Genomic DNA, 22,812 nt, shown 5'->3' with positions numbered 1-22,812 from the left:
CTTTCCCTCAGCCCTAGCAAAATGCCCAAATGTGAGTCATTGCTCTGAGCGTAGAATTTTTCCATGGCTCATTCTTGCCTTGGCCTGCAGTCCCAGCTTGGCCCTTCGGCAAAGTGAATGACTACCTTCCATGGTCTCCTGCTCCCATCTCACTTGCTATTTATTAAATTAGTGGAAAACACAAGAAAGAAGGGGGGATGGGTAGTTAACACTACTGCACACAAAGGTACTGACTGTCACAAAGATCCATTACCAGATCTGGACCCAAAATCACTCCCAAGTCATATCGACAGTTGAAGCTGAGTGAGTTGAGAGGAGGGCTTCAACCTGTGGAGGGGGCTGTGCTCCAGGATCCTATGACACTATGTAGGGCAGACCATCTGTGCAGATGTGCTAGCCGCCCCCAGACACGGCAAGGAAGGCCAGGTGTTCTCTTTGACTTTCTCACCACTGTCCCGGGGGCACAGGTTGTTCTATAATTACAGCAGATTCCCTTTTCCCTTTCTGTTTCCCAAACGAAGCCAATGTGCCTTTAGCACAGATGTACTGGTCTCGGTGTGCCTTTTCTGGAAAGTTGAGAGGGTTAGACAGTAACCCTAATAAAAACAGTTGGACCAAGACAATGAAGTGAATCACTCATGATTACAACGTGTCATGAATTACTTCCTTTCAGGAAGAAGAAATCTCAATGCTAGGGGAGATAACTCATCTTCAGACCATATCAGAAGATCTGAAGAGCCTGACCATGGACCCTCACAAACTGCCCTCCTCAAGTGAACAGGTAGGAGTCATGGGTTGAGCATTCAGGAGAGCAAACCAAAGGCACAAAGGTTCAAGGTCTTGAGGGTTCCTTGAGGCCTTAACCTATTTAAAATTTTACTAGTGTTTCACATTGTGATATATAGTAACTGTCCTTGCCAGCCGTTATAGAGCACCTGCTGCGTGCCAGGTACTGTTCTAAGCTCTTTACATAGACTTCCCCAGCTAATCTTCACAATGATTCCCACTTTACAGAGCGGGACAGGGAGGCACTGAAAGATAAAAGTCCCTTAACCAGGTTTACCTAGCTAATTACTGGTAGAACTGGGATTTGAACCAAGTAGTCAAGAGCCCAGGTCCTAACCACTGTGTTTATCTGCTCTCTAGAAGTAAACTCCTACGGGAACATGGCAGTGTGTGTCTTGGTCATCCTCGTGAACCAGTGTCACTGAATTTCTCCTACTCTCAATTAATTAATGCATGAGGATCTCCCTTATGAAAACGATGACATTTTCTGTGCTTATTCATTTGGTTCCAATGACAGTAACACTCTATCAAGTGGGAGCAGCTGATGAATCACATGCTGGCTTTTGTCCTTGGTGTAAAATTCCTGTTGAGAACCAACTCTGAAGACAAATACAAGAGTTTGTATTTTCCATTCAACGAAATTGCTTTTGTTAAACCACAGCAGGCATAAATAATAGGCATTCATTGAGCATCTCCTATAGGAAGGAAAGGTAGACCTCACATTCAGGTTGTTACTTGTCAAGTAGGGGAGCTGGACGTAGAAGTAACTGTGAAGGAACCGGCTTGCTCTTGATTGTGTCAGGTTTGAAAGTACCAAGTCCCGGTCAGATAGGGCGAAAGTGACCGCTGAATATCAGGTGGCTAAAATGCAAGATCAGCAAACGCTGAAACCATTATTGAATTGGTGGTTACAGGCTCTTGTGCTCTAAGACCAAAATCCTGTAGATTGTAGCCTTGAGTATAAACAGACTCTTGTAAAGTCTTTTTGTTTTTTTAAAGATTTTATGCATCCATTCATGAAAGATACACACACACACAGAGAAAGAGAGAGAGAGGCAGAGACACAGCAGAGGGAGAAGCAGGCTCCATGCAGGGAGCCTCATGTGGGACTTGATCCCGGGTCTCCAGGATCACACCCCGGGCCGAAGGCAGGTGCTAAACCGCTGAGCCACCTGGGTTGCCCGACTCTTGTAAATTCTTAATCTGAGACTGTAAGATCTCGCTTTCTCCCTCTAGACTGACATTTCATGGTTCCCTCCCCCCTCTAATTTTTTGTATTTTTGCTTGTGTCAGAAAAATGACTATGACATTGATGGATTGGTAGTGTGGTTCTTAAATTTAAAAAAAGACATTGACAACAATTTTTTTTTTTTTTTTTTACATTAAACCCCTTGGTGGCAGATTTTTGATGTCATAGGTAAAGATTTGGTGGATAAGGTTTCCCTTCTCAGCTCCTTGCTTACCCACTTGACTCTGTCCCCTTAGGTGATTTTGGACTTGAAAGGTTCTGATTACAGCTGGTCGTACCAGACGCCACCCTCCTCCCCCAGCACCACCATGTCCCGAAAGTCTAGTGTCTGCAGGTAAGTAAAGCTGGACTCGGCTCCCGCTGACACACAGTGAGAAGCATCTGGAATAGTTTTGCCATCTGCAAAATTGTTTTTGAGCAGTTTTCTGTTCGGCCCTCCTTGGCTTGCTGATCGCAAAGTTTACTCTCCTCTTCTTGAAGGATGGAACCTTCGTCATGCATCAGTGATCCTCCTCGGTGTACTTGACCTACTGATCTTTTTCTTTGACTTTTCAAAGCCAAATGACTTTCCACTTCTTGTGAGTTAGCACTGAGCGTAAAGAGTAGGATGGATTTGCAAAATCCATGTATGGTTGTGTCTTCCTACACAACCATAGGCAGTGGGAGAAGGCAGTGGGAGAAGCAGGCCGTAGGCAGTGGGAGAAGCAGGCTCCCTGTGGGGGGCCCAATGTGGGACTTGATCCCAGGATCCCGGGATCATACCCTGAGCCGAAGCCAGATGCTCAACCACTGAGCCACCAAGGCGTCCCTGAGTCCTCTTCTTGTGGGCTGTGTGTATGTGTGTCTTTGACAAATCTGCTGGGTTTTGATTTTGTTGACCAAGAAAACTCTCACTAGCGTAAAACAAAGCTGCGCGAGTATCTTTTTTTTCTTATAGTGTCAGCTTCGACTGGACATCATGTACTGACGGCACAGCTAGGAACTTGGGGGAGTAGAGTTGCCGTGAGCTTCCGTCCCTAGATGCCCTCTTCTGATTGGCAGGGGGTAGAGGCAGGAGGGAAGCAAAAATTATGATAATTATCCTCAACAGCAGTGATTTCCTCTGGCACACTCCCCTGTATGTGTCAGAACATCCGCACCAAGTAATTCTAGCGTAGGACGGCCACACAACTCTTGACTTACTACATCAGCTGTCAGCGTTTGCAAAATTTGACAATACTCTTGCCAGGAGCAGAAACCACAGACCTTTCCAACTTCAGGCTGGGTGGCTTCTTCTATCCCTTCTGATACTTCTACAGCCGCACTTTATATGTCAGTTCTCCTTGTTGGGACCACAGAACTTTGTTCAGTTTTCTGGTTTTCGTAATCTGAGTTATTAGTGGAGAGCGTATTTGTTGGAACTGGAGATGGAAGCAGACAGACCACCCATCCTCTGACACATACAGGGGAGTGTGCCAGAGGAAATCACTGCTGCTGGGAGATCGTTTCTTGATATCCTGGTGACTGTTCATCTCAGAAGCAACGAGCTTAGCATCGATTGCCTGGAATTGTTGAAAGCTGCCTGCCTCTCACCAGGTGTCCTGTTAACACCAGGCCCACAGTTATTGTCACAGGGCAATGCCTGTGACTAGGGCAGAGCCGTTCATGGAAGCATCAGCTTTGTTCCTGGGAGGTAAAACAGGTGGCCTGAACACGCTGCGCTGATTGGCTGATGTTCTTTCCGATGGTCTTGAACCAGGTTCACGTAGGATGGAATCGCCTTGCAGAGTCCCTCGGCACCTGCGCCCCCGAAGTGATGGTTGTCTGGGTTGACCTTGGTTTCCTGGACCCGGACGGTCCCTCTAAGGGTGACACATGAATATTCTAACTGGGTGGCGCTGAAACCTAATGGTTTTTGCTCCAGGGTCATGGGATTGTGCAGGCAGCTAAGCAGATGGGATTAGGCCCACCTCTTTTCATGCCACAGACATCAGGCCTCTAGCTTTGGGGGTAGATGTCACGGCAAAATTGGATTCCACTGGACTCTTTAGAATCACGGGCCTCCATGCTAAGGATGCCCCAGTGCACCGTCCGAGAGGTGAGTCCCGGCGGACTCCAGGTTTATAATAACCCTAGTTTTCTCTCCCTTACTTGCGTGAAAAACCTTTTGTTTGTAGCTTAGTGACTCGGTGTTTTGAAAGCATGTCTTGCCATTTGCCCTGCTTCCCTGGGGCAGGTGGCTAATGACACCATGTTCTCCCCCCTTCCTGTCCCCGTTTTGTGTTTCCCTCCTCCTCCTTCTCCCCCTCCACGCCTGCCTCCCCTCTGCTTGTCCCCACAGCAGCCTGAACAGTGTCAATAGCAGTGACTCGCGCTCCAGCGGCTCCCACTCCCACTCCCCCAGCTCCCACTACCGCTACCGCAGCTCCAACCTGGCCCAGCAGGCACCCGTCCGCCTGTCCAGCGTGTCCTCCCACGACTCAGGATTCATTTCCCAGGACGCTTTCCAGTCCAAGTCACCGTCCCCCATGCCACCAGAGGCCCCCAACCAGGTAAGGGTGTCCTCGGCTCCAGAAGCAGCTGTGACTGACGTCTAGCGCCCGGACCACCATCAGTGGCTGGAACCAAAGAAGGATGTTGGCCCGGACACACTTCTGTCCTCTTCACAGGAGAAACCCGTGATTTAATTTCTCCTCTTTAGATGTGTTGTTTCCCCAAAGGGTGAGAACTGTAAGTTGGGTTTGAAGCCTGTCTCCACGATGGTGGTGGTCAGGTCACCACATTGGTTTGGGGAGTTCTGTCACGTAAGTAGATGGACTCAAAGAACTTTGGCCATCCTCTGGCATCCCCCTAAATGTCGGGCTTAGCGTGACAGCTGATGCTTAATTAATGACACTGATGCAAATGGTGGCACCTCCTCTACTGCCGTCCCTGCTGCTCTCTGAATGGTGGCGAGTCTGTCGTTGAACGGTGCCTGGAAGCCTTCCTCGGCTCTCCCAGTTCCCGGAGTGAAAACGAGAATGGATCCTGAGAGCCCTTGCAGGTCGATTCTGTTGGCATTCGCTCCTGGGAGAAGGGAAGGTGTTGAATCTTCAACATGGTCAGGCTAGGCGGTGCTAGGCCCAGCCCAGCGGTTCCAGCTGGAGCAGGAGGTTCCAGCTGGATGTGGCATTGGAACGCCCTCCACCGGCTGCCCTCTCTGCCCTGTCTCCCCTAGTGCCAGGGGTCTGGCTTCCCACGTAGTAAGGAGCACAAAACACAAACACGCCAGCATCTGGGGTGCCCCGCGGTGCCATCTGCAGGGGAGCGTGGCGGCCAGGGCCCGCGTCCACCCTAAGGTTGGCCACAGCCGTTGGTCCAAGATCCAGTGGACTCAGAAGGTCACGTGCTTGTCTTGTTCCTCCAGGTACCCAGTTTGCTAACCAGTCCCCCAATATCTCCTGTGTACCCGGCACCACCCCGGGACCCCCTGCGTGTGCTGCCTGTGTAGTCCTTCCGGCAGCCGCGTGGAGCATTGTCCCTGTTCTCTTGTGGAAACGGAGGCCCAGAGATGTGACTTGCCCCAATTGTGCTGTTACATGACCTGCAGGTTGGGGACCCGGAACCAGGGTTTTTCTGGCAACTGATCCCGAGCCCTCTCTGTTCTATCTCAGCCTTAAGGCGTCCTTGGAAAAGTGTTTTGGGGAACACTTCATGGAGAGGAAGCAGCTCAAGTGTTTTGGGAACGTAAGCCAGAAGGTTACTTGCCTGACGTGGGTGAACCCAGAGGCTCTCAGCTCAGTGGTCCCTCCGGCATTTTCAGCTGTCCCCGGAGATGTGGCCTTGCTCTGTCTTCCTGGGACACTCGATCGCAAACAGAAACATTGGGGACCAAGAGCCGTGGCTTTATGATCTAATGCGCTTGTCCTCGCCAGGCTGCTTCAACTTGGTCTGCGAGGTGTCCCCTGGCTGTCCCCTGCCACGTGCGACACTAAACCACACCTGCGTGTCTTAAAAGCAGCGTGAATGGTTGAAAGAAAAACAGAAACTTGCCCTTCTTCCGAGGCTATTCCCACGCGCAGCCTGATTCTCTGTGTGTTTTTAATCAGCTGACGAATTAACATGGTCTCGGGCGCGGACTCCTTTCTAAAAAGAGGCCTTGTGCTCCCCGCTTTCTGTCCAGCGCTGCGTGTGTGGATGAGGCTGAAGCAAGTGCTTCTGTTTCCAGGAGCGTTGAGGGAGGAGGAAGGTGCCCTGTTGGGATTTACTTAAATCCGGACTCCAGTGCCCAAGATGGGCTCTGCGGGCAACTCTAGGGTGGGGTTTTTTTTTTTTTTTAAGATTTTATTTATTCATGAGAGACAGAGACAGAGAGAGAGAGAGAGACAGAGACACAGGCAGAGGGAGAAGCAGGCTCCATGCAGGGAGCCCGACGTGGGACTTGGTCCCTGGTCTCCAGGATCACGCCCTGGGCTGAAGGTGGCGCTCAACCGCTGCTTCCCCCCCCCCCCCCCACCGGGCTGCCCATCTAGGGTAGTTTTAATAAGCTCGGGGAGACTTTAGAGAAGGGCGGTAGGGTTGCTTATGATAGTGAGGTAGAGGGCACGCTTGAGGAAGGTGTACAAGACAGGAGTCAGGCCTCATGGGCAGCGAATGCAGGAGCCCTTTAGGGGAAGTAGTAGTAGACCCCAGTAGGGTTGGGCTCACTTAACCCAAAGGCTGAACCAGTGACTGCAGGTAGCAGTGAACAAAACTGTGTCCTCTACCTGAGTGTGCCCGAAGGACCACCCCAGGGGGGCTGGTTTATGGAAGAGATGGCCATTGGCGTGCATCCGTTCAGTAATTGTGAGCGCCTGCCATGTGCCAGGACAGGCCTAGAAAGTTGAGACGGATCGGCGAGCCCCCGGCACCGGCCCTGGCTGAGCTGAACTTCAGGAGGCTGACCTGGGAGCGTGGACCTTGGCCGATACCGGGAGCGGGCAGACTGGAGGGTTTTTGGTTTTTTTTTTAAGATTTTATTTATTTATTCATGAGAGAGGGGGGCGGGGGCAGAGACATAGGCAGAGGGAGAAGCAGGCTCCATGCAGGGAGCCCGATGTGGGACTCGATCCGGGACTCCAGGATCACGCCCTGGGCTGAAGGCGGCGCTAAACCGCTGAGCTCCCCGGGCTGCCCCAGACTGGAGGTTTAATGAAGATCGGTATGAGGAGTTGTTGTCCCAAGTGAGACCTCCTTTCTGTAATGTCCCAGATCTCTGGATGTTTCCTCCCGCCCTAGATGGCCACTTGAAACATTGCGCTGACCTTAGGGCTTCACTGCCCCAAACCTCAAAATCCTTTTCCCGGCAGAGAAACCTAAAAACCTGTCCTGCAAAGATGTTGGAAGCCACCCTTCCTGGGTGCAGAGGCTGCCTGTGACCAGGAGGGAGGCCAGGAGTGGAGACATTGGAGTGGAAGCCCAAGCTGGGGGTGGTGGTGGGTGGCGGGGGTCAGTCCTCAGGCAGTAAATATGCCTGGGCACCTGGGAGACGGCAGAGGCAGGCCTGCCCTGGGACCCGGGCTTGTGGCATGAGGGGAGCACCCAGGGGAGCACGGAGAGTTCCAGCACCTGACGCGGTGCCAGGCACGCACAAGGCACACAGAGCGGGCTCCTGTGGGGCTGACGGTCTGGCAGGTGTGGGCCGTGCGGCGTCTCCCGCCTCTTTCTGAGAGCTTGGAAGCGTCTGTGTGGGTGCAGCTTGGGGGGAAGAATTAACCCTAACCCTCTGCTTCTCTCATCCTTCCCTCCTCTGTGTATATGTCTCTCTCTGTCTCTCTCTGTGCGTGCCCTCCCCGCCCCATCTTCCCTTTGGATTTCCTGTCCTTTTGGTGGCATGTGGTCCCTCCCTGCTGCAGAACTCGTCCAGCTCGGCCTCCTCCGAAGCCTCGGAAACCTGCCAGTCCGTGAGCGAGTGCAGCTCCCCCACCTCAGTCAGCTCAGGCTCCACCATGGGCGCCTGGGCCTCCACAGAGAAGGTGACCGCCGCCCCCTGCCCTCCGCCGCGGCCACGGTCGCTGCCACCGCGACTGAAGCTCCAAGTCGGCCCAATGCACGCCCCGGAGCAGCCCCTCCAGGGGACAGGGGCGAGGCTGAGGGCTCTTCTCCCGGGGGCGCCAGGCTCCTGGGCGCTGACCTTGCGGCCCTCCTGAGGGAGAGGAGGGGGCGCGGGAAGGTCGGAGGTGGAGGCCCGTCCCGCGCCGCGTGGCCTGCGCAGCCCCGTCCCCCGCACCTCTGTCGCCTCCTTGTCGCCTGTCGCGTCCGCGGGGCCATCTCGCCGCATCCGCATCCGCATCCGCATCCGGGCCGGGGCCGGGGCCTTTCTGCCCGAGTAGGCCCGTCCCCGGCCGCCTCGCCCCGCTCTGGAGTCCGCTCCGGAGCCGGGCGAGGACTTGGGGCACCTGGAGCAACAGAGGGAGCCGGCGCTCGCGGGTTTTTACGTTTGCGTTTGCGCAATGCCGTGCCCCGGTGCCCCTCCCGGTTCCCTCCCGGTGCCCCTCCCGGCGACCCGCCCGGCGACCCGCCCGGCGACCCGCCGCCTCGTGGGCTCGGCAGTCGGGCGCCCCCGCCGCGGGCACCAGCCCCTCCGCGTCCGCTGCTCAGGCGCGCGTCGGTGCCCGGTGCCCCCGGCGGGCGGGGCGGGGCGGGGCCGCGGTCGCTGTCGCTGTCGCTGTCGCCGCCGCCGCCCACCCCACGGGCAGCAGGGCCGCCGCCTCGGGCCTGTCGGGTCCATCACTGCCCGGGTCTCCCTCCCCCTCGAATGTCGATGCCATCTTGTGCCTCCACGCTCATCCTGTTGTATTAATTTTATTTTCCTTTCCCCCCCTTTTTGTTTGTTTCCAGTTGTCTAACGGGTTTTCTCACTGTAGTTTGCCAAGCGAGCCCCCCGTGGGGCCCGTGGGGGCAAGCCTTTCCCCTCATTGCCCGCCTGCCTCCCGCCTGCTCCCTCGGGTCACCTCTGTCCACCTTCCAGACTTCGCTCATTATTACACCATTGGGCCTGGCATGTTCCCGTCATCTCAGATCCCTAGCTGGAAGGTTCGTGTCTCCGCCCTCCCCTGGCTCTGCCTCCCGCCTCCGCCCCCCCCCCCCCTCCCTCCGTCCCGCGGGGCAGCGCCAGGCGGAGCTGAGGCGCCGCGGCCCGGGAGGCCCCTCGGGGGGCGCCGGCGGGTGCCCGAGCCGTGCCCCAGACCGTGCCCCAGACCGTGCGTGGCCTACCCCGCCTCGGTGACCCCTGGAACACAGGCGGACTGTGTTCTTCAGTCTCCCTGGTCTTCTACTAAAATGTGTTTGCCTCCCTACAAAAAAAAAGTTTTAAAATTATTTAAAATTTAATTTAAAATGAAAAGTTTCAGTTGATGCCAGAAGGAAGCTCTATTTGGAGAGGGGGCGTCCCTCACCCGGAGAGCAGATGGCCCTTAGGCCGCGGCCGCGCCCCCGCAGGCTCCCGGAGCGCTTCTGCTGGGCAGGCCTAGGCCCCCGCCCCCGCCCCCGCGCCCGCCCCCGCCCCGCGCCCCAGCCTGGGCGCCCCCGGGCCAGGTTCCCGCAGGTGGCCTTCCCGCTGCGGGGCGGGGCTCCTTGGCGCCCCCTGGTGGCCACCCGCCGGGCGGGAGAGCGGGTCCCTCCAGAGCTGGGAAGGCGGGGCCTGGGCCGAGTGCTCCCCGGCTGGCGCCGCGCCCCCCACCCCGCTGGCCCGCCGTTAGGGGCCGGCAACTAGGAGTGCCCGTAGGCACCTGCCTGGTTGAGGGTTTTCCATCTTTGGGCAGATACGAGGAAGGGGAGGTACCCGGGGGCCCCCCAAGGATTTTCCACTCCCTTCCCTTAGAGCCGGCTGAGGACGCAGAAGGGCCTCCTGGCCCGTCCTGGCCTGAGCTCCCCCGGAGGGGTCCTCCGAGTGGGAGCGGGGGGCCTGGCGCATGACCACCCTCCTTCCACTTAGGACTGGGCCAAGCCGGGACCCTATGATCAGCCTCTGGTGAACACCCTGCAGCGGCGCAAAGAGAAGCGGGAGCCGGACCCCAATGGAGGAGGACCCACTGCTGTGGGGGGCGCTCCCGCAGCTACCGAGGAAGCCCAGAGGCCACGGAGCATGACCGTGTCAGCTGCCACCAGGGTGACGCTTTTATTCTCTACAGCCGGTTGGACCCCTCTAGACTGGGCTGGTGGCCAGACGTGGCCAGCAACGCGGCGGGGAGGGGCGTGGCTGAGTCAGCCTGGCATCTCTGGGGACCTGAGCGCCGTTGCCACAACTCCCTGCTCCATACTGGTTAGAAGTCCCCCACCCCGGGAAAAAGCCTTGCCCTGAAATCAGACCCTTAGAACTTTCCAGAGCCTAGGGTAGGACCCACAGTTGGGTAATGTTCACAGGAAGAGGACAGGAGTAATACTGAGTCCCCTTTGAAGAAACCTGCGGAAAGGCCCTGGGGACACAGGATGGGGGATTCATGGTCCTGGTGGCTTGTCTGTGTCTCTCCTCCCACCCACAGCCTGGCGAGGAGATGGAGGCTTGTGAGGAATTGGCACTGGCCCTGTCCCGGGGCCTCCAGCTGGACACCCAGAGGAGCAGCCGGGACTCCCTTCAGTGCTCCAGCGGCTACAGCACCCAGACCACCACCCCGTGCTGCTCTGAGGACACCATCCCCTCCCAAGGTACGAGGCAGCCTGGGGTTCCCCGAGCACCACCAGCTGGGTCCGGGGCAGCCCCTGGCGTGAACTCCGGTGCTGGGAACGATAAGGCCGTTTGGGCCAGGTCGCTTTCCCTTTTACCCTCCACGGCCGCTTCCGTGGCCAGCGTTCTCACCCTCGTGTTCCACGTGGGACGCTGACACTCGGGAACTTGCCCAAATGGAGGAGCAGGACTTGGGTCTGAACCTCGGGTCTGTTAAGAGTCTGAGGCCTCAGGCTCTGAACCTGTTGCAGCCAGATGCTCCGTTGCTGGTGCCCCCCTCACTGCTGCCCCACGGCAGTCCAGGCAGAGCACGTCCGCCAGAGTTGACCAAACCTATTTGTGGCGCATCGGTCAAAGCTCCTAGGACTGAGTGGGTCTCAGTGGAAGGATATTTTGCGGTCTAGGGGACGTCAGCAACGGTCACACATGGAGGGGTGCTACTGGCATCTAGCAGATGGTCAGGGATGCGGCTAGACATCTGTGACACACAGCACGGCCCCGGCCCTGGCCCGTATGCCAGGATGGCTGCTGCTCACCAACCGGCTCTCAGATGGTTAAGCTGTAGGCTTCCGCCTCCCGCGTGACCCCAGTTTTTGCGAGGAAATACACCTCGTGGATGTTTTCAGGGGCTCGTTGCCAGTAGCTCCATTCTTCTTTCGGCCTTGGCCCGACTCGCAGAGGAGAGGTGGTAAGGCTGTGACAGTGTGTCTGAGGCTTCTCATGTCCACTGTGGAGCTGAGGGGGTGTGGGGTTTCTTGGCCCGTGCACCCCGCTTCGCCCTTCCAGGGATGCTTGGAGGGAGTGAGCCTGGCAGCGTGGCAAGCCCCACCGCCCTGCGGTAGTTGAGCAGGGGCCTGCGGCATCCCGCGCTGTGCCAGGGTGCACATCGGGGGCCAGAGCTCCTGCCAGCAGCTTCTCGGGTGTCCAGGGCTTCGAGGATGGTGCAGAGATGGGGGGCGGCTTGGGATGAGGTCATGGGGAGAGCACCTGGCGTCCTGTGCCTTTTGTTCCTCCAACACAAAAGAACCGAAAAGCAAAGCTGCTGCCTTGGAGGGTCCTAATCGGATCTTCTCCTCAGTTTCAGATTATGATTACTTTTCCGTAAGCGGTGACCAGGAGGCGGATCAGCAGGAGTTTGACAAGTCCTCCACCATTCCGAGAAACAGTGACATCAGCCAGTCTTACCGGCGGATGTTCCAGGCCAAGCGCCCAGCCTCCACTGCTGGCCTCCCCACCACCCTCGGACCTGCTATGGTCACCCCGGGGGTTGCAACCATCCGACGGACCCCTTCCACCAAGCCTTCTGTCCGCCGGGGGACCATCGGAGCCGGTCCCATCCCCATCAAGACCCCCGTGATCCCTGTCAAGACCCCAACCGTCCCAGACCTCCCCGGGGTGTTGCCGGCACCTCCGGATGGGCCAGAGGAGAGGGGTGAGCACAGCCCTGAGTCGCCCTCTGTGGGAGAGGGCCCCCCGGGTGTCACCAGCATGCCCTCCTCAATGTGGAGCGGCCAAGCCTCCGTCAACCCTCCTCTTCCAGGCCCGAAGCCAAGTATCCCTGAGGAGCACAGACAGGCGATTCCAGAAAGTGAGGCCGAAGACCAGGAGAGGGATCCCTCAAGTGCCACCGCTTCCCCAGGCCAGATTCCGGAGAGTGACGCTGCAGACCTGAGCCCGAGAGATACTCCGCAAGGGGAAGACATGCTGAACGCCATCCGAAGGGGCGTGAAACTGAAGAAAACCACCACGAACGACCGCTCCGCCCCCCGCTTCTCATAGGCTCTCTTAGGCTCCCAAGAAATGCTGCCAGTGGGGAAGAACTGTTTAATTCATAAAACCTAATTTGTCTCGATCCATTCCAATCTAGAATCAAACAAAAGATTTTGTAGGCAACTCAGAATACAGCTCTTTTGAAAGTACTCGATACCTTTAGATAAGAATTAAAAGCAACATACGTAACTGACATAACTTTGATCTTTTAATTTGTAAATACCGAGTTTTCTTTCTGCACATTTTAATCTTAGTTTCCCTTTTGATTTTTCTGAAGGTGCCAAATTCCATTTAACTTTTTTACAAGTCTTTGTAAAATTTTAAATGCATAATGGGTGGGGGGTGGTTGGGGCAGGGGAAACTCAAAAGTAGTTAATTTCAGAAAAAAAAGGATAACTATAGTCAGCCTTTTAATTTCTCTCTCCTTTTTTTTCCTGCAAGCTTTTGTAGATGCATTGTAGTAGTCTGGCTTAGAAGCAAATTCAAGTTATTTTAATGTACAAACAAAACGGATAAAGGGGTAAAAAATCTTCATTTAAATGTAGTATGTTCTGGCTGAGAAAAACAGGCCTAACAACTGATGAGCAATATTCAGTGAGAAGTGAATCTGGAAATGGTAGACTGTTGGGATTGGGGGGAGGGCCGTGGGAGGGGCACACTGTCAACATAGCCGATCCTGTTAACATTTAAGAGTAGCCTTGTAGGTTGAATTTCTAGTAGCTTCATGGTAAATGCATCCGAATAAGCCATACTGGATTGCAGTGTTTGTTTCTGTAGGGTGTTTAAGGACTTCCTTTCTCCCACGATTCCTCCTGACTGCACACAGCACCCACCTCCAATCCCGTGCATGCTGCTGCCACCGGGTAGACCTAGACCCCCCCCCACTTCAGTTACTCGTCTCTTGTACCCACTTGCATTGAATCCAGATACATCCAAAAAGGGTAAGGCAGTTTTAAAAATGTGAAAAAACATTTTAAAATGATAGCAGGGAATTCTTAGACATAGCAAATGCCTTTTACTTACCTGTACCCAGCAGGCTGGGTGCGTTGAAAAGCCCAAATATTTTGAACAAACTCAAGCGGATTTAACAAGGGTAACCAGCTTGGAATCTAGCAACTTGCCAATGTGTTTACCGATCTGGGGGCTTGTTTTTCTTATCTTCTGTTCAATAAATGGCAGTTAATTGGCATCATACCAAACAAACATTGAAGAGCGGAGGATTTATTTATCATCACTGGGAATCCGACCACTATATTGTCCCTTTTTTTTTGTATTCTAGGTAATGTTTTTTGGAATGGATTTATGTCTTTTCTTTTTTAAGTGAAAGTTAAATTTGTTCTAATGCCCGTTCCCTAAAGCCAACAGAGATTTGTAGATTTAAAGGGATCTTGTTTGGAGACAACAACAGTGTTTGAAAAAAACCAAGCAAGCCCCCTGAGCACTCGGGTCAGTTCCTCTTGAAGGAACAGGAGGCTTGGTGGGTCCCCCAGACCCTGCAGGTTTCTATTGGCTCTGATCTTCAATTACATAACCTTATGCTTTAATACATAACTGCATTGGATGTGAGAGTAACGTACCTGCATAGTCACTGTTCTATATATTAACATTTAACACTGCTGTGATTGCTCAAGGGCATTTTATGTTATGGCTTTAAAGCAAAGGCATGATTATTAGAAACTATTTAAGCTTTTTTTTCTTTGAAAAACAAGCTCCTTCTACAGAATATAAGCAACAGTAGTGCCTGTGGTTTAGCCCACCAATCTTGATGACTAAAAGTAGCTGATGCATTGTGCATATGATGCTTGAGATGGTTTTTGCAAAAGCAGAAATCACTGCAAGGTAATTACAATAGATAAAAGTGGTATTTTAAACCTTTGAAATAAATGGATGTAACTGTACCTTGGTACAGCTTTTCACTTGTTTAGTTTTTAAACGTTAGTAATAATCTGAATAAATTTAATATAAAATGTTGCCAAATTCAATGTAGAAAGAATGTGACAACACACCTTGGGTAGTTCTGTTTGTGTTTTTGCATATTGTAAAAGCAGTGTCACAGCTAAAAATAAAGAAATCGTTTCTAAAGGTAAATTATTGTGGTTTAGTTGCTAGTTTGTACTGAGAGTTGACCTCTCCCTGTGCAGTTTTTTTGTTCTAAACTTGTATAAATAACAATTGTGTAACGTGTCTCCCTTCTACCTTGTAACAATTGCTTCAGCCTACATTATAAATAAAGAACCACTAGAAAAAGTCCTGAATGTCAAGACTTATTAAAATTCAGTTACAAGTCTTCGTCAGCTGTTAGATGCACTGAGATTCCGATTGGGGCTTACTTAGGAAACTCACAGAATGTTCCTTTTGGGATGGTGGTGATGAGCTGTCTCAACACCATTCTAATGAGTTATCAACAACTGAAAGCCAGGTGGGTTTGGCTGACGGTTTTAAAAATGGCTCCACATTTTAAAGAAACTTCTTCCAACACGACAGAGTTCTACAGTTCCCTTACCTGGCAGTCCTCAGACCATCCAAGCTACAGAAGCTACAGTAGAGGCCCAGAGCTGGAAAACTGCCTCTAACAGAAGCGTCCCAGAGCAGTTTCACCCCAACCCCCAAGTCCCCTCTCCTGAGGGAAGCCCATAAACCTCACGCTTATTTTCCCGAATGTGTGCTGCTTATAGAGTTATCCTTTTATAATCACACTAAAATTTCAGTCGTGGCATCTTTAGAAAACCAAAAAGGTTATTTCAAGTCCTCAATATTTGCATACCTTCTCTTGACTTCATATTCCCTCCAGTCACTGAGCCTTCAACTAGAGTTTAAACAAATCTCAGAGTAAGTCTTGTATCTGGTTCTGCTGTTATCCCTGATAACACGTGCCACCAACAGGACTTACTGGGGCAGAGGACACTCGGCACCACACTAAGCCTCAGAAGGACACGTCAGTCACACCGTGTTGAGTTATTTTTATTAGGGCAAGTGTGTTACATTCTGTAACTTATTTCACTTGCAAGCTGGCTGGTGCGGTGTCTTCCTCTTCCTCTACATGGGCCGCTCCCGGGGCCTGGTCACAATGTGCCACCACAGGGGAGGCAAATCACCTTCCTTTCGGGCTGGGGGCAAAGCTTCAGTGGTGGGACCACCATGCGGGGTTTCTTCCTGCAGCTGCTTCACCTAGAAAGGGGTGATGGAGGAATAATTAGAGTCGAACCAACTGGAAAAATCTGCTGCACTGAGGTATCATCTTTGTGCCTGTGTCACATTTACATGCTTCCTGGTCCTCACCACTGCAGTGTTTTTTTAGTGTTTTTTATATATACTTGCATTATGTTTATACCCACAGTTTTACTCTAAAAAGCAATTCTTGGGGTCCCTGGGTGGCTCAGCGGTTTGGTGCCTGCCTTCGGCCCAGGGCGTGATCCTGGAGATCCAGGATCCAGCCCCACATTAGGCTCCCCTGAGGGAGCCTGCTTCTCCCTCTGCCTGTGTCTCTGCCTCTCTCTCTCTCTCTGTATGGGTCTCATGAATAAATAAGTAAAATCTTAAAAAATAAAAATAAAAAACAATTCTTAAAGGTTTTCCTATTCTTAAAACAGCAAAGCTAAGATACCTTCCCACCCGGCCTCTTACTCATCGTGTACGACTGACAATTCCCTTCATTACAGTCTCCTACCTATTCCCTCTAAAAAAAAATACTGTCTCACTTGAGCGCTCTCTAAAAGCACCATTAGGAAACCTTAATTCATATATACTAGAGAGAGATACTCATTTTAAAGCCCCCCCCTCACATAGTAACCAGGACAAGAAATACCAGGAAGTCACATGTGAAAATATGCTTTGTTCTGCTGGAGACTGCCCCCCACCACCGTTCCAGTGCTCTCCAAGACTGTCACTGTCCTGATAGAGGAGGACACGTAAGAGACCCTCTCACCAGATCAAGGACTTTCCAAAGCTTCCTCCAGAAAACTCAATTCTGGATTGTGGGTGACCTGAGTCTCAAGCGTATGTGCTGTTGAATAGCGCTGAGATGAAATAGGTTAAGGACTATTTTGTGGAGAGGTGGTGGTTATCAGGGACCACCTAGGGAATGAACTTGCCGCTCTCCATGAATAAACACCCCTCCCGTGTCCAGATGAGACATTTTTTAGCAAACACTGCCCTCCTTGGTCATAGGTCTTTTCCTTTCACTCTACCTTGGCCAAGGACTTCCTGCAGTCAACATCCTGGATTTTACCACCAGAAACCATATAACTTTGAAAGTTGTGAATCGGGTGTCTGGGTGGCTCAGTCAGTTAAGCGTCTGTCTTTGGCTCAGGTCATGATCTCAGGCTCCTGGGCTCGAGCCTTGTGTTAGGCTCTGCGCTGAGCAGAGACTCTGCTTGAGGATTCTCTCCCTCTGCCCCTCGAGCCCGTGCACTCACATGCTCTCTCTCTCTCTCTCTCTCAAATTCCACCATCTAACCACAGAGCCCCTCTCCAGCTCATGTGCTTAAATGTCCCCTTGAAAATGCTTCTTGAAACTCAGAAACTGCCAATTCAGATTCTTTGACCCAACTTGTTCTCTGCATCAGCTCCTGTGTCCGTGCCTGCTTTTACCCACTTAGATCCCATCATGACAATCACTCCCTTCTGAATGGCCTCTAGTCTCTCGACTCGCTCCACTGGACACGGCACCATCCACCTTCCTGTTTGCACCCAGACAGCTGGTAGCTAGAAAGACAAAAAATGCTAGAACAAACGAACGTCACAACACATTAATTATTCCCAGCTTCACATGGGCCTTCACTGCTACCTGGCAATCCTATTATTATTCCCAGCAAGCTCATCCTCTGCCATGACTCCATCTTCTCCACATTCTCCCAACAGGCTTCACCCACTTCATGCCTCTTCCTCTTTGCTAACACAAAGATGCCATCACATAGTACTCTCACTTTTCCATCACCAAAACTTCTAGCCCAGCAGGATTTCTGTGCACCTTCCGTACACTTCTAGAATACGAACCTGTTCTCCCTTCAAAGGCCTCCACATGTGCTTGGGATCCCAATGCTCATCTCAAAAGCTTTGCTCCTTGACCTGTCCCACCTTGCTTCAATACTTAGTTTCTCCCTCACCCCAAATCTCAGCACACGTCCATTGTTATTTCTTATCTTAAAAGACAATAATGCTATGGCCTCCAGTTACTGTTCCAGAGAAACTTCTCAGGAATTCCTTCCCCTTTCCCAACAGCTATCTTCTCTCTCTTCCCTTCTGCTCACTCCTACCAGTGTGATTAAACCTTACAGAAAGGCTCTCGTTAAGGTCACGAATGCCTTTCCTCCAGCCACAATCTGTGGGCGTTACCTCCAGTCCTCACCCTATTCCACCATTTAGCGATGACCAACACTGACCAGCCATTTCTGAAACACTTTCTCTTGGACTCGCTGTCACCCGTCTCCCTTGCTGCATGCTTGGCTGCCTCCTTTCCTCACCTCCATCAGTGGGAGCGCCTGTGACTTTTCTTCTCTTTCTCTCTTGAGGATCTCCTACATTTCTGTGGCCTTTGAAATAATAGGTAATTCACAAATTTGTTTTGAGCTCAAATCTCTCCTTTTGAGTTCCAGATTCCTACACCCAAAGTCACCTACTGACACCTGCACTTGGTGGCAAAGGATTCTCAAATACAACAAATTTAAAACAACACTTGCCATGTCCCCCTGACACCTATTTTTTTTTTTTTTTAATTTGTTTATTTGAGAGAGAGGGAGGGAGGGGCAGAGAGGCAGATGCCCCACAGAGCACAGAGCCTGACATGGACTTCCATTCCATGCCACTGAGATCATGACCTGGGCCGAAATCAAGAGTCAGATGCTTAACTGACTGAGCCACTCAGGTGCCCATTTTTTACCTCTTCTTTATCTCAATAAACCACCAACAAACTCCAGGTATTAAAGCTGAAAACGTGGAACTCATTCTTGATTCCTCCCTGTCCCTTGTGGACCCCCATTCGGTCAGCCTTCACAGTCCCCCAAATGATACCCTGAATCTATTTCCTTCCCTATTCACTGCATCGGCCCTGGTGCTGGTTGCCATCATCTTTTGACCAAATGGCAACAACCCCTAATTGGCCTCTCCACTTCTCCTCTTACCCTCTCCAATATATTCTTCTCATTCCACAAAGTTGAGCTTTTAAAAACATAAACCAGACATCACGAGTGAAAAATGTCCGAGGTGCTGCTGGAAAGGAAAGTTAAGGGACGGGATGTTGAAGCAAGGTCAGGCAGGGGACTGAGAAAAGGAGGGGAAAAGCAAACCCAGAGAGCAGGAAACCCAAAAAGACCAGTGACACAATGTCTCCCATTCACATGAAGGCTATAAATGTTACATTTACCACGTTTGGAAACGGAAGTATATTTGAGAGGCAAGGGGCCCCAGTGACAGTCACACCTGGAATCTGGACCTCTGCACCTGGGTAATGAAACCTGAGCCCCTTCCAGGCACTGACCATGGGGGCCAAGCCGTGTGGTGAAAGGCAGTGAAGACTCACCTCCCGCTCCCAGCTTTCCCTCTGCAGCTTCTTCCACTGCTCTCTCTTGGCAAAGTAATCAGGATACATCGCCTTCTCGGAGGGATGCCAGTCATCTAAGCACCACTCGGGAACCTGTCAGGAGAGGAAATTTCTGACATGCCGCCTATGGGGCCTGCTCCAGAGGCAAAAGGCAAACACGACAGTGGATTTTTATAACCGCTGCAAGCATCAGATTGTTCTGGCACTACACAACGAACAGCAGAGGACGAGCCAGCACCGACATAAAGGAGAACACCTCCAAGAGCCGAGAGCTGAGAAGCCTCAAGGTCAGTCCCAAGAGAGCTAGCATCATTCCTCTCTGATCGGCATTCTCTCAATACCCACAGCAGCTTTATGCTGAGCGCAACTGTTCCCTCTAATTGCTCTGAAATACTAAGCACCAATCTGAATTGGTTACCTTTAAGATCCCCACAGGAGTTATATACCAAGTAATTTAGCACTCTGCTTTGCCAGAAAGACACTGTAAGACCCTGGAGCTGAATTTAGAAAGATAAGCCTGAGTGTCACCTGAGAGAGAAAAAACAGACCCCAGAAAACAGAAATGTATTTACAACTGGCAGGCCAAGAAATTTGCCCAGCTGCCCCTAAGAAGGCAAGTGGGTCTGGGGGCTGAGGTTTGGGACAGGAGAAAGTGCCTCTGGGAAGGTGATCGCCAGTGCAGTGCTTACCTACCTTGTAACACTCGTACCTCTCATAGGAGGTGCCTCCTGGAGACTCAGGGAAGATGTAAGGCTGAGGATGCTGATTGTGCCAGAATTCTTCCTCTGCCGCCCTCAGCAGTTGGGTGGCCTTCACCATGTCCTTTTCATTCTTATGTTCTTCAAACCGGGCTCTCATCAAACAAGCAAAGTACCGGTATTTGTCCCTTTAACCAAAATGGTTTTGGAGATTAGAAATGTTACCTACTCAATTAAGCAGGATTACTGTCTGACAAGAGGCTGTACTTCTACTGACACCTTCTGGATGTGTAGCCTAATTACCTGGCACCTCCCCAAACCCTGCCAATGGAGCAGCCACATCATTATGACTGCTTCCTCAGCAGCCCCCACCACATGGCAGCAGTAAAAAAAAAAAAAAAAAAAAATACTGTATTAAATACAACCTAACCACTTCCCGCACCCCCGCCTTCCCCCTGCCCAAAAAGGAATGCTGATTCAAACAAACAAACAAACAAACAAACAAAAAAGATAATTTGCAGAAGAGAAAAACTATAGCATCTGTAGGATCATTCAACACTCATTGAGTGACAACTTACTGAGTTTCCTCCTACCTTATGTTAGGCACTGTGCTAAATTCTGGAGCTACAAAGATGAGTAGGAAGGGAGTAGGAAGGGAGGTGTTAGGCAGTGGAAACAGTATTGCTTGAAGCACACAGGTTGGGGTTTGAATGCTAATTCTGACACTAACTGCACATTTGTAGGGAAGGGAAGGTCAGGTTCTAGAAGAAAACAGTAGGCAGAGATCCTTTAGGCTTTGACAATAATCCAAGCCATGTATAAGAAAGGCCTGGAGCAACCGTGATGGTAGGAAACAGGAGAGAAACATTTAGAGAATTATGAGCGTCTGCTAAAATCAGATCACTGGAGACTAAATCTCCACTTACTAGCTGTGTAATCTTGGATAAATCAATGTCTTTATGCCATGGATTCCTCCTCTACAGAAGTGTTAATAACAGTAACTAGATCTTAGAGTTATCCTAAAGATTTGATGAGCTAAAACACATAAACACACTTCAGACAGGTAACTCCTCTCAATGTCAGCTACAATATCATACACTGGAGAGAATTCACAAAAACGAGTGTCCAACTGTACATAGCATACAGATATGTTTGTCACTGGCAGAGGAGTAAGTAGGGAGTACTTAAGAAAAATTCTAAGACTTAAAGCTGAGTGACTGGACTACTAATAATGCTATTAGCTGGGACAGGGAATCTGGGAAGAGAAACAGAATGAGGTAATGAAAAGAGTTTGGTTTTAAAGCATTAAGACAAGTTTAGTTTCAGAGAGCTGTGGGTTATCTAACAGTTGGAAAACAGCCCTTGAGACAAGTGAGCCCTGGTGGTAACTCAAGTCCCAGCCTTAGATGAGGCTGCCCAAAGTATATACATCAATGACCAAGGACCTGGGATAGAAACATGGAGAACAAATAGAGGAAGAAAGAAGACAAATGGAGGAAGAAAGTCCTGAGAGGACATCAGTGAGACTTCAGAACCACTGGGTCGGTGTTACAAGAGATGCTTTCTTTCTTTCCTCCAGAACTATGGACTTTAATATTCTCAGATGCAGTTCGTTACCTGAATTCTGGGAGCTCAATTTCCTTCATCTTTGTAAGACTGATAATTCTGGGGGTGCTTGGGTGGCTCAGTCAGTTAAGCATCTGCCTTCACTTCAGGTCATGATCTCGGGGTCCTGGAATCAAGCCCTGTGTCAGGCTCCCTGCTCAGCAGGAAGTCTGCTTCTCCCTCTGATGCTCCCCCTGCTTGTGCAATTGCATGCACTAATAAAATCTTTAAAAAATAAATAATACCACTAAGTTTTGGAAAAAAGATTGATAATTCTGTTATCTGTTTACATGTCCATCTTCCCCATTAATCCATGAGCTGCTACACCGGAGAAAGAGGACTTATTAATTTTTGTTTATTCAGTAGCCAGCATAGAAACTGAGTTGCAAACTCTGTCAGATGAATGAATAAGGAAAGTCAAGGAAGAAACTAACAACCCAACTGACAATGAACCTGCCCATCTTTCTGTCTAGCAAGGAGAAGTAGTAGGTCAATGACTTTCCAATAAGCTACAAATATGCAACTTGGGCTTTAAGGATACCCTCCACAGCTTCTCCAGACCTACTTAGATTTCCATCCTTTAGAGGTTCCTCCTAGAAGCCCTTCTCCTGGGACTAGGCTTTAGGATTCCCATGAGGCAGTGGAGGCCTGGCATCCACACATCTTGGGCTGCCACTCGAGGATGCACTGCACCCAGGTCACGAAAATGTGTTTTAAGACTATGTCCTAAGACTACTCACAGATGGAGAGAACAGAGAGAATTACGTGGCTGGCAAAGAATTTTGTGGATGTGAAAACGGTGAAAAGGGCGGCATGAAGCTAAAAAGAAGGGGACCTGTGATGCTTTGGGGTTAGCACCTTAGTCTGAATCCTGGCGCCGCCAACTCACCAGCTGTAGGGCCTTGGCGAGTTACTCTCCACGTCTGTTTCCTTACCTGTAAAATAGGGCTAAATAATCCCTAACTCTTGGAGTTGTTACGAGGATTAAATAAAAGGATGCACAAATTCCTGCTGCTCAGATTAGCAACAAGAAGGTCAGAGAAGAAAGCTCTTTTTTAGCGAGAGCCGGATGCACGACAACTAGAGCTGGAGGCGCTTCTTTATTTCATTCAATCCTCCTGCAACCCTCCGCGCTGGTCCTGCGTCGGTCTTCCTGAACAGAAAACCACCCTTCAAGGCCCCGCAACCGGGAGCGACGAGGCCTGGATTCGAACCCCGCTCGGTGTCTCTCCCACTTCGTCCCCCATGTCCTTGAGCCGCTCGGTCCCCCGGGGCCTCTCGGCCTCGGAGAGGATCCCCGGAGTCATCTCCCCGCGCCCCAGCTCTCCCTCGCCCACCTGTGCACGCAGTACGACTCCAGGTGGCGCAGCGCCCGCTTGTAAAGCCGCAACACCTTCTGCTGGTGGGTCAGGTAGGCGCCCGGCCCGCAGAACGCCATGGCCGCCCTCTCCCTCCTGAGGCCGCGGGGGCTCCCGGGAAGCCGGAAGCCGAGCCGAGCCGAGGG

The 22,812-nt window shown here is 51.5% G+C and overlaps 2 protein-coding genes across 16 annotated transcripts in view; one reads left to right on the top strand and one right to left on the bottom strand.

Moving 5' to 3' along the window:
• Nucleotides 1–14,717, top strand: part of MTSS1 (MTSS I-BAR domain containing 1) — a 161,839-nt gene extending 147,122 nt beyond the window's left edge. For 2 of the 14 annotated variants that reach the window (XM_038555464.1, XM_038555462.1), the window contains 8 exons: nucleotides 674–781; nucleotides 2,272–2,369; nucleotides 4,356–4,566; nucleotides 7,888–8,007; nucleotides 8,873–9,067; nucleotides 9,969–10,142; nucleotides 10,516–10,678; nucleotides 11,776–14,717. In XM_038555464.1, the coding sequence (XP_038411392.1) occupies nucleotides 674–781; nucleotides 2,272–2,369; nucleotides 4,356–4,566; nucleotides 7,888–8,007; nucleotides 8,873–9,067; nucleotides 9,969–10,142; nucleotides 10,516–10,678; nucleotides 11,776–12,476 (1,770 nt within the window). In that variant the 3' untranslated portion in view covers nucleotides 12,477–14,717. The remainder of the gene's footprint in view (nucleotides 1–673; nucleotides 782–2,271; nucleotides 2,370–4,355; nucleotides 4,567–7,887; nucleotides 8,008–8,872; nucleotides 9,068–9,968; nucleotides 10,143–10,515; nucleotides 10,679–11,775) is intronic. The other 12 variants (XM_038555470.1, XM_038555473.1, XM_038555471.1 and 9 more) reach the window with 8 other exon arrangements.
• Nucleotides 14,718–15,407: 690 nt separating this feature from the next.
• Nucleotides 15,408–22,806, bottom strand: NDUFB9 (NADH:ubiquinone oxidoreductase subunit B9). 2 transcript variants are annotated; one of them, XM_038555479.1, is made up of 5 exons: nucleotides 22,646–22,784; nucleotides 21,321–21,435; nucleotides 19,699–19,891; nucleotides 18,985–19,098; nucleotides 15,418–15,635 (listed from the first exon to the last, which is right to left on the bottom strand). In XM_038555479.1, exons 2-5 carry the CDS (start codon nucleotides 21,347–21,349, stop codon nucleotides 15,504–15,506), a joined length of 468 nt encoding a protein of 155 aa, XP_038411407.1. In that variant the 5' UTR covers nucleotides 21,350–21,435; nucleotides 22,646–22,784; the 3' UTR covers nucleotides 15,418–15,503. The 2 variants fall into 2 exon arrangements, with proteins under 2 accessions (XP_038411406.1, XP_038411407.1); XM_038555478.1 differs by lacking the exon at nucleotides 21,321–21,435 and having other exon boundaries at nucleotides 15,408–15,635; nucleotides 22,646–22,806.
• Nucleotides 22,807–22,812: the final 6 nt, after the last annotated feature.

Source organism: Canis lupus, chromosome 13 (genome assembly GCF_011100685.1).
Source record: "Canis lupus familiaris isolate Mischka breed German Shepherd chromosome 13, alternate assembly UU_Cfam_GSD_1.0, whole genome shotgun sequence".
Classification (NCBI taxonomy): Eukaryota; Metazoa; Chordata; class Mammalia; order Carnivora; family Canidae; genus Canis; species Canis lupus.
This window is presented reverse-complemented; position numbering and strand designations above follow the sequence as displayed.

Excerpts from the sequence above, each read along its gene's own strand:
- NDUFB9 (XM_038555478.1), bottom strand. The coding sequence starts at position 22,746 with ATGGCGTTCTGCGGGCCGGGCGCCTACCTGACCCACCAGCAGAAGGTG. Across the intron at positions 19,892-22,645 it reads GAGTCGTACTGCGTGCACAG|GGACAAATACCGGTACTTTG; the intron begins GTGGGCGAGGGA and ends TTTTGGTTAAAG. Across the intron at positions 15,636-18,984 it reads GGGAAAGCTGGGAGCGGGAG|GTGAAGCAGCTGCAGGAAGA; the intron begins GTGAGTCTTCAC and ends ACCCCTTTCTAG.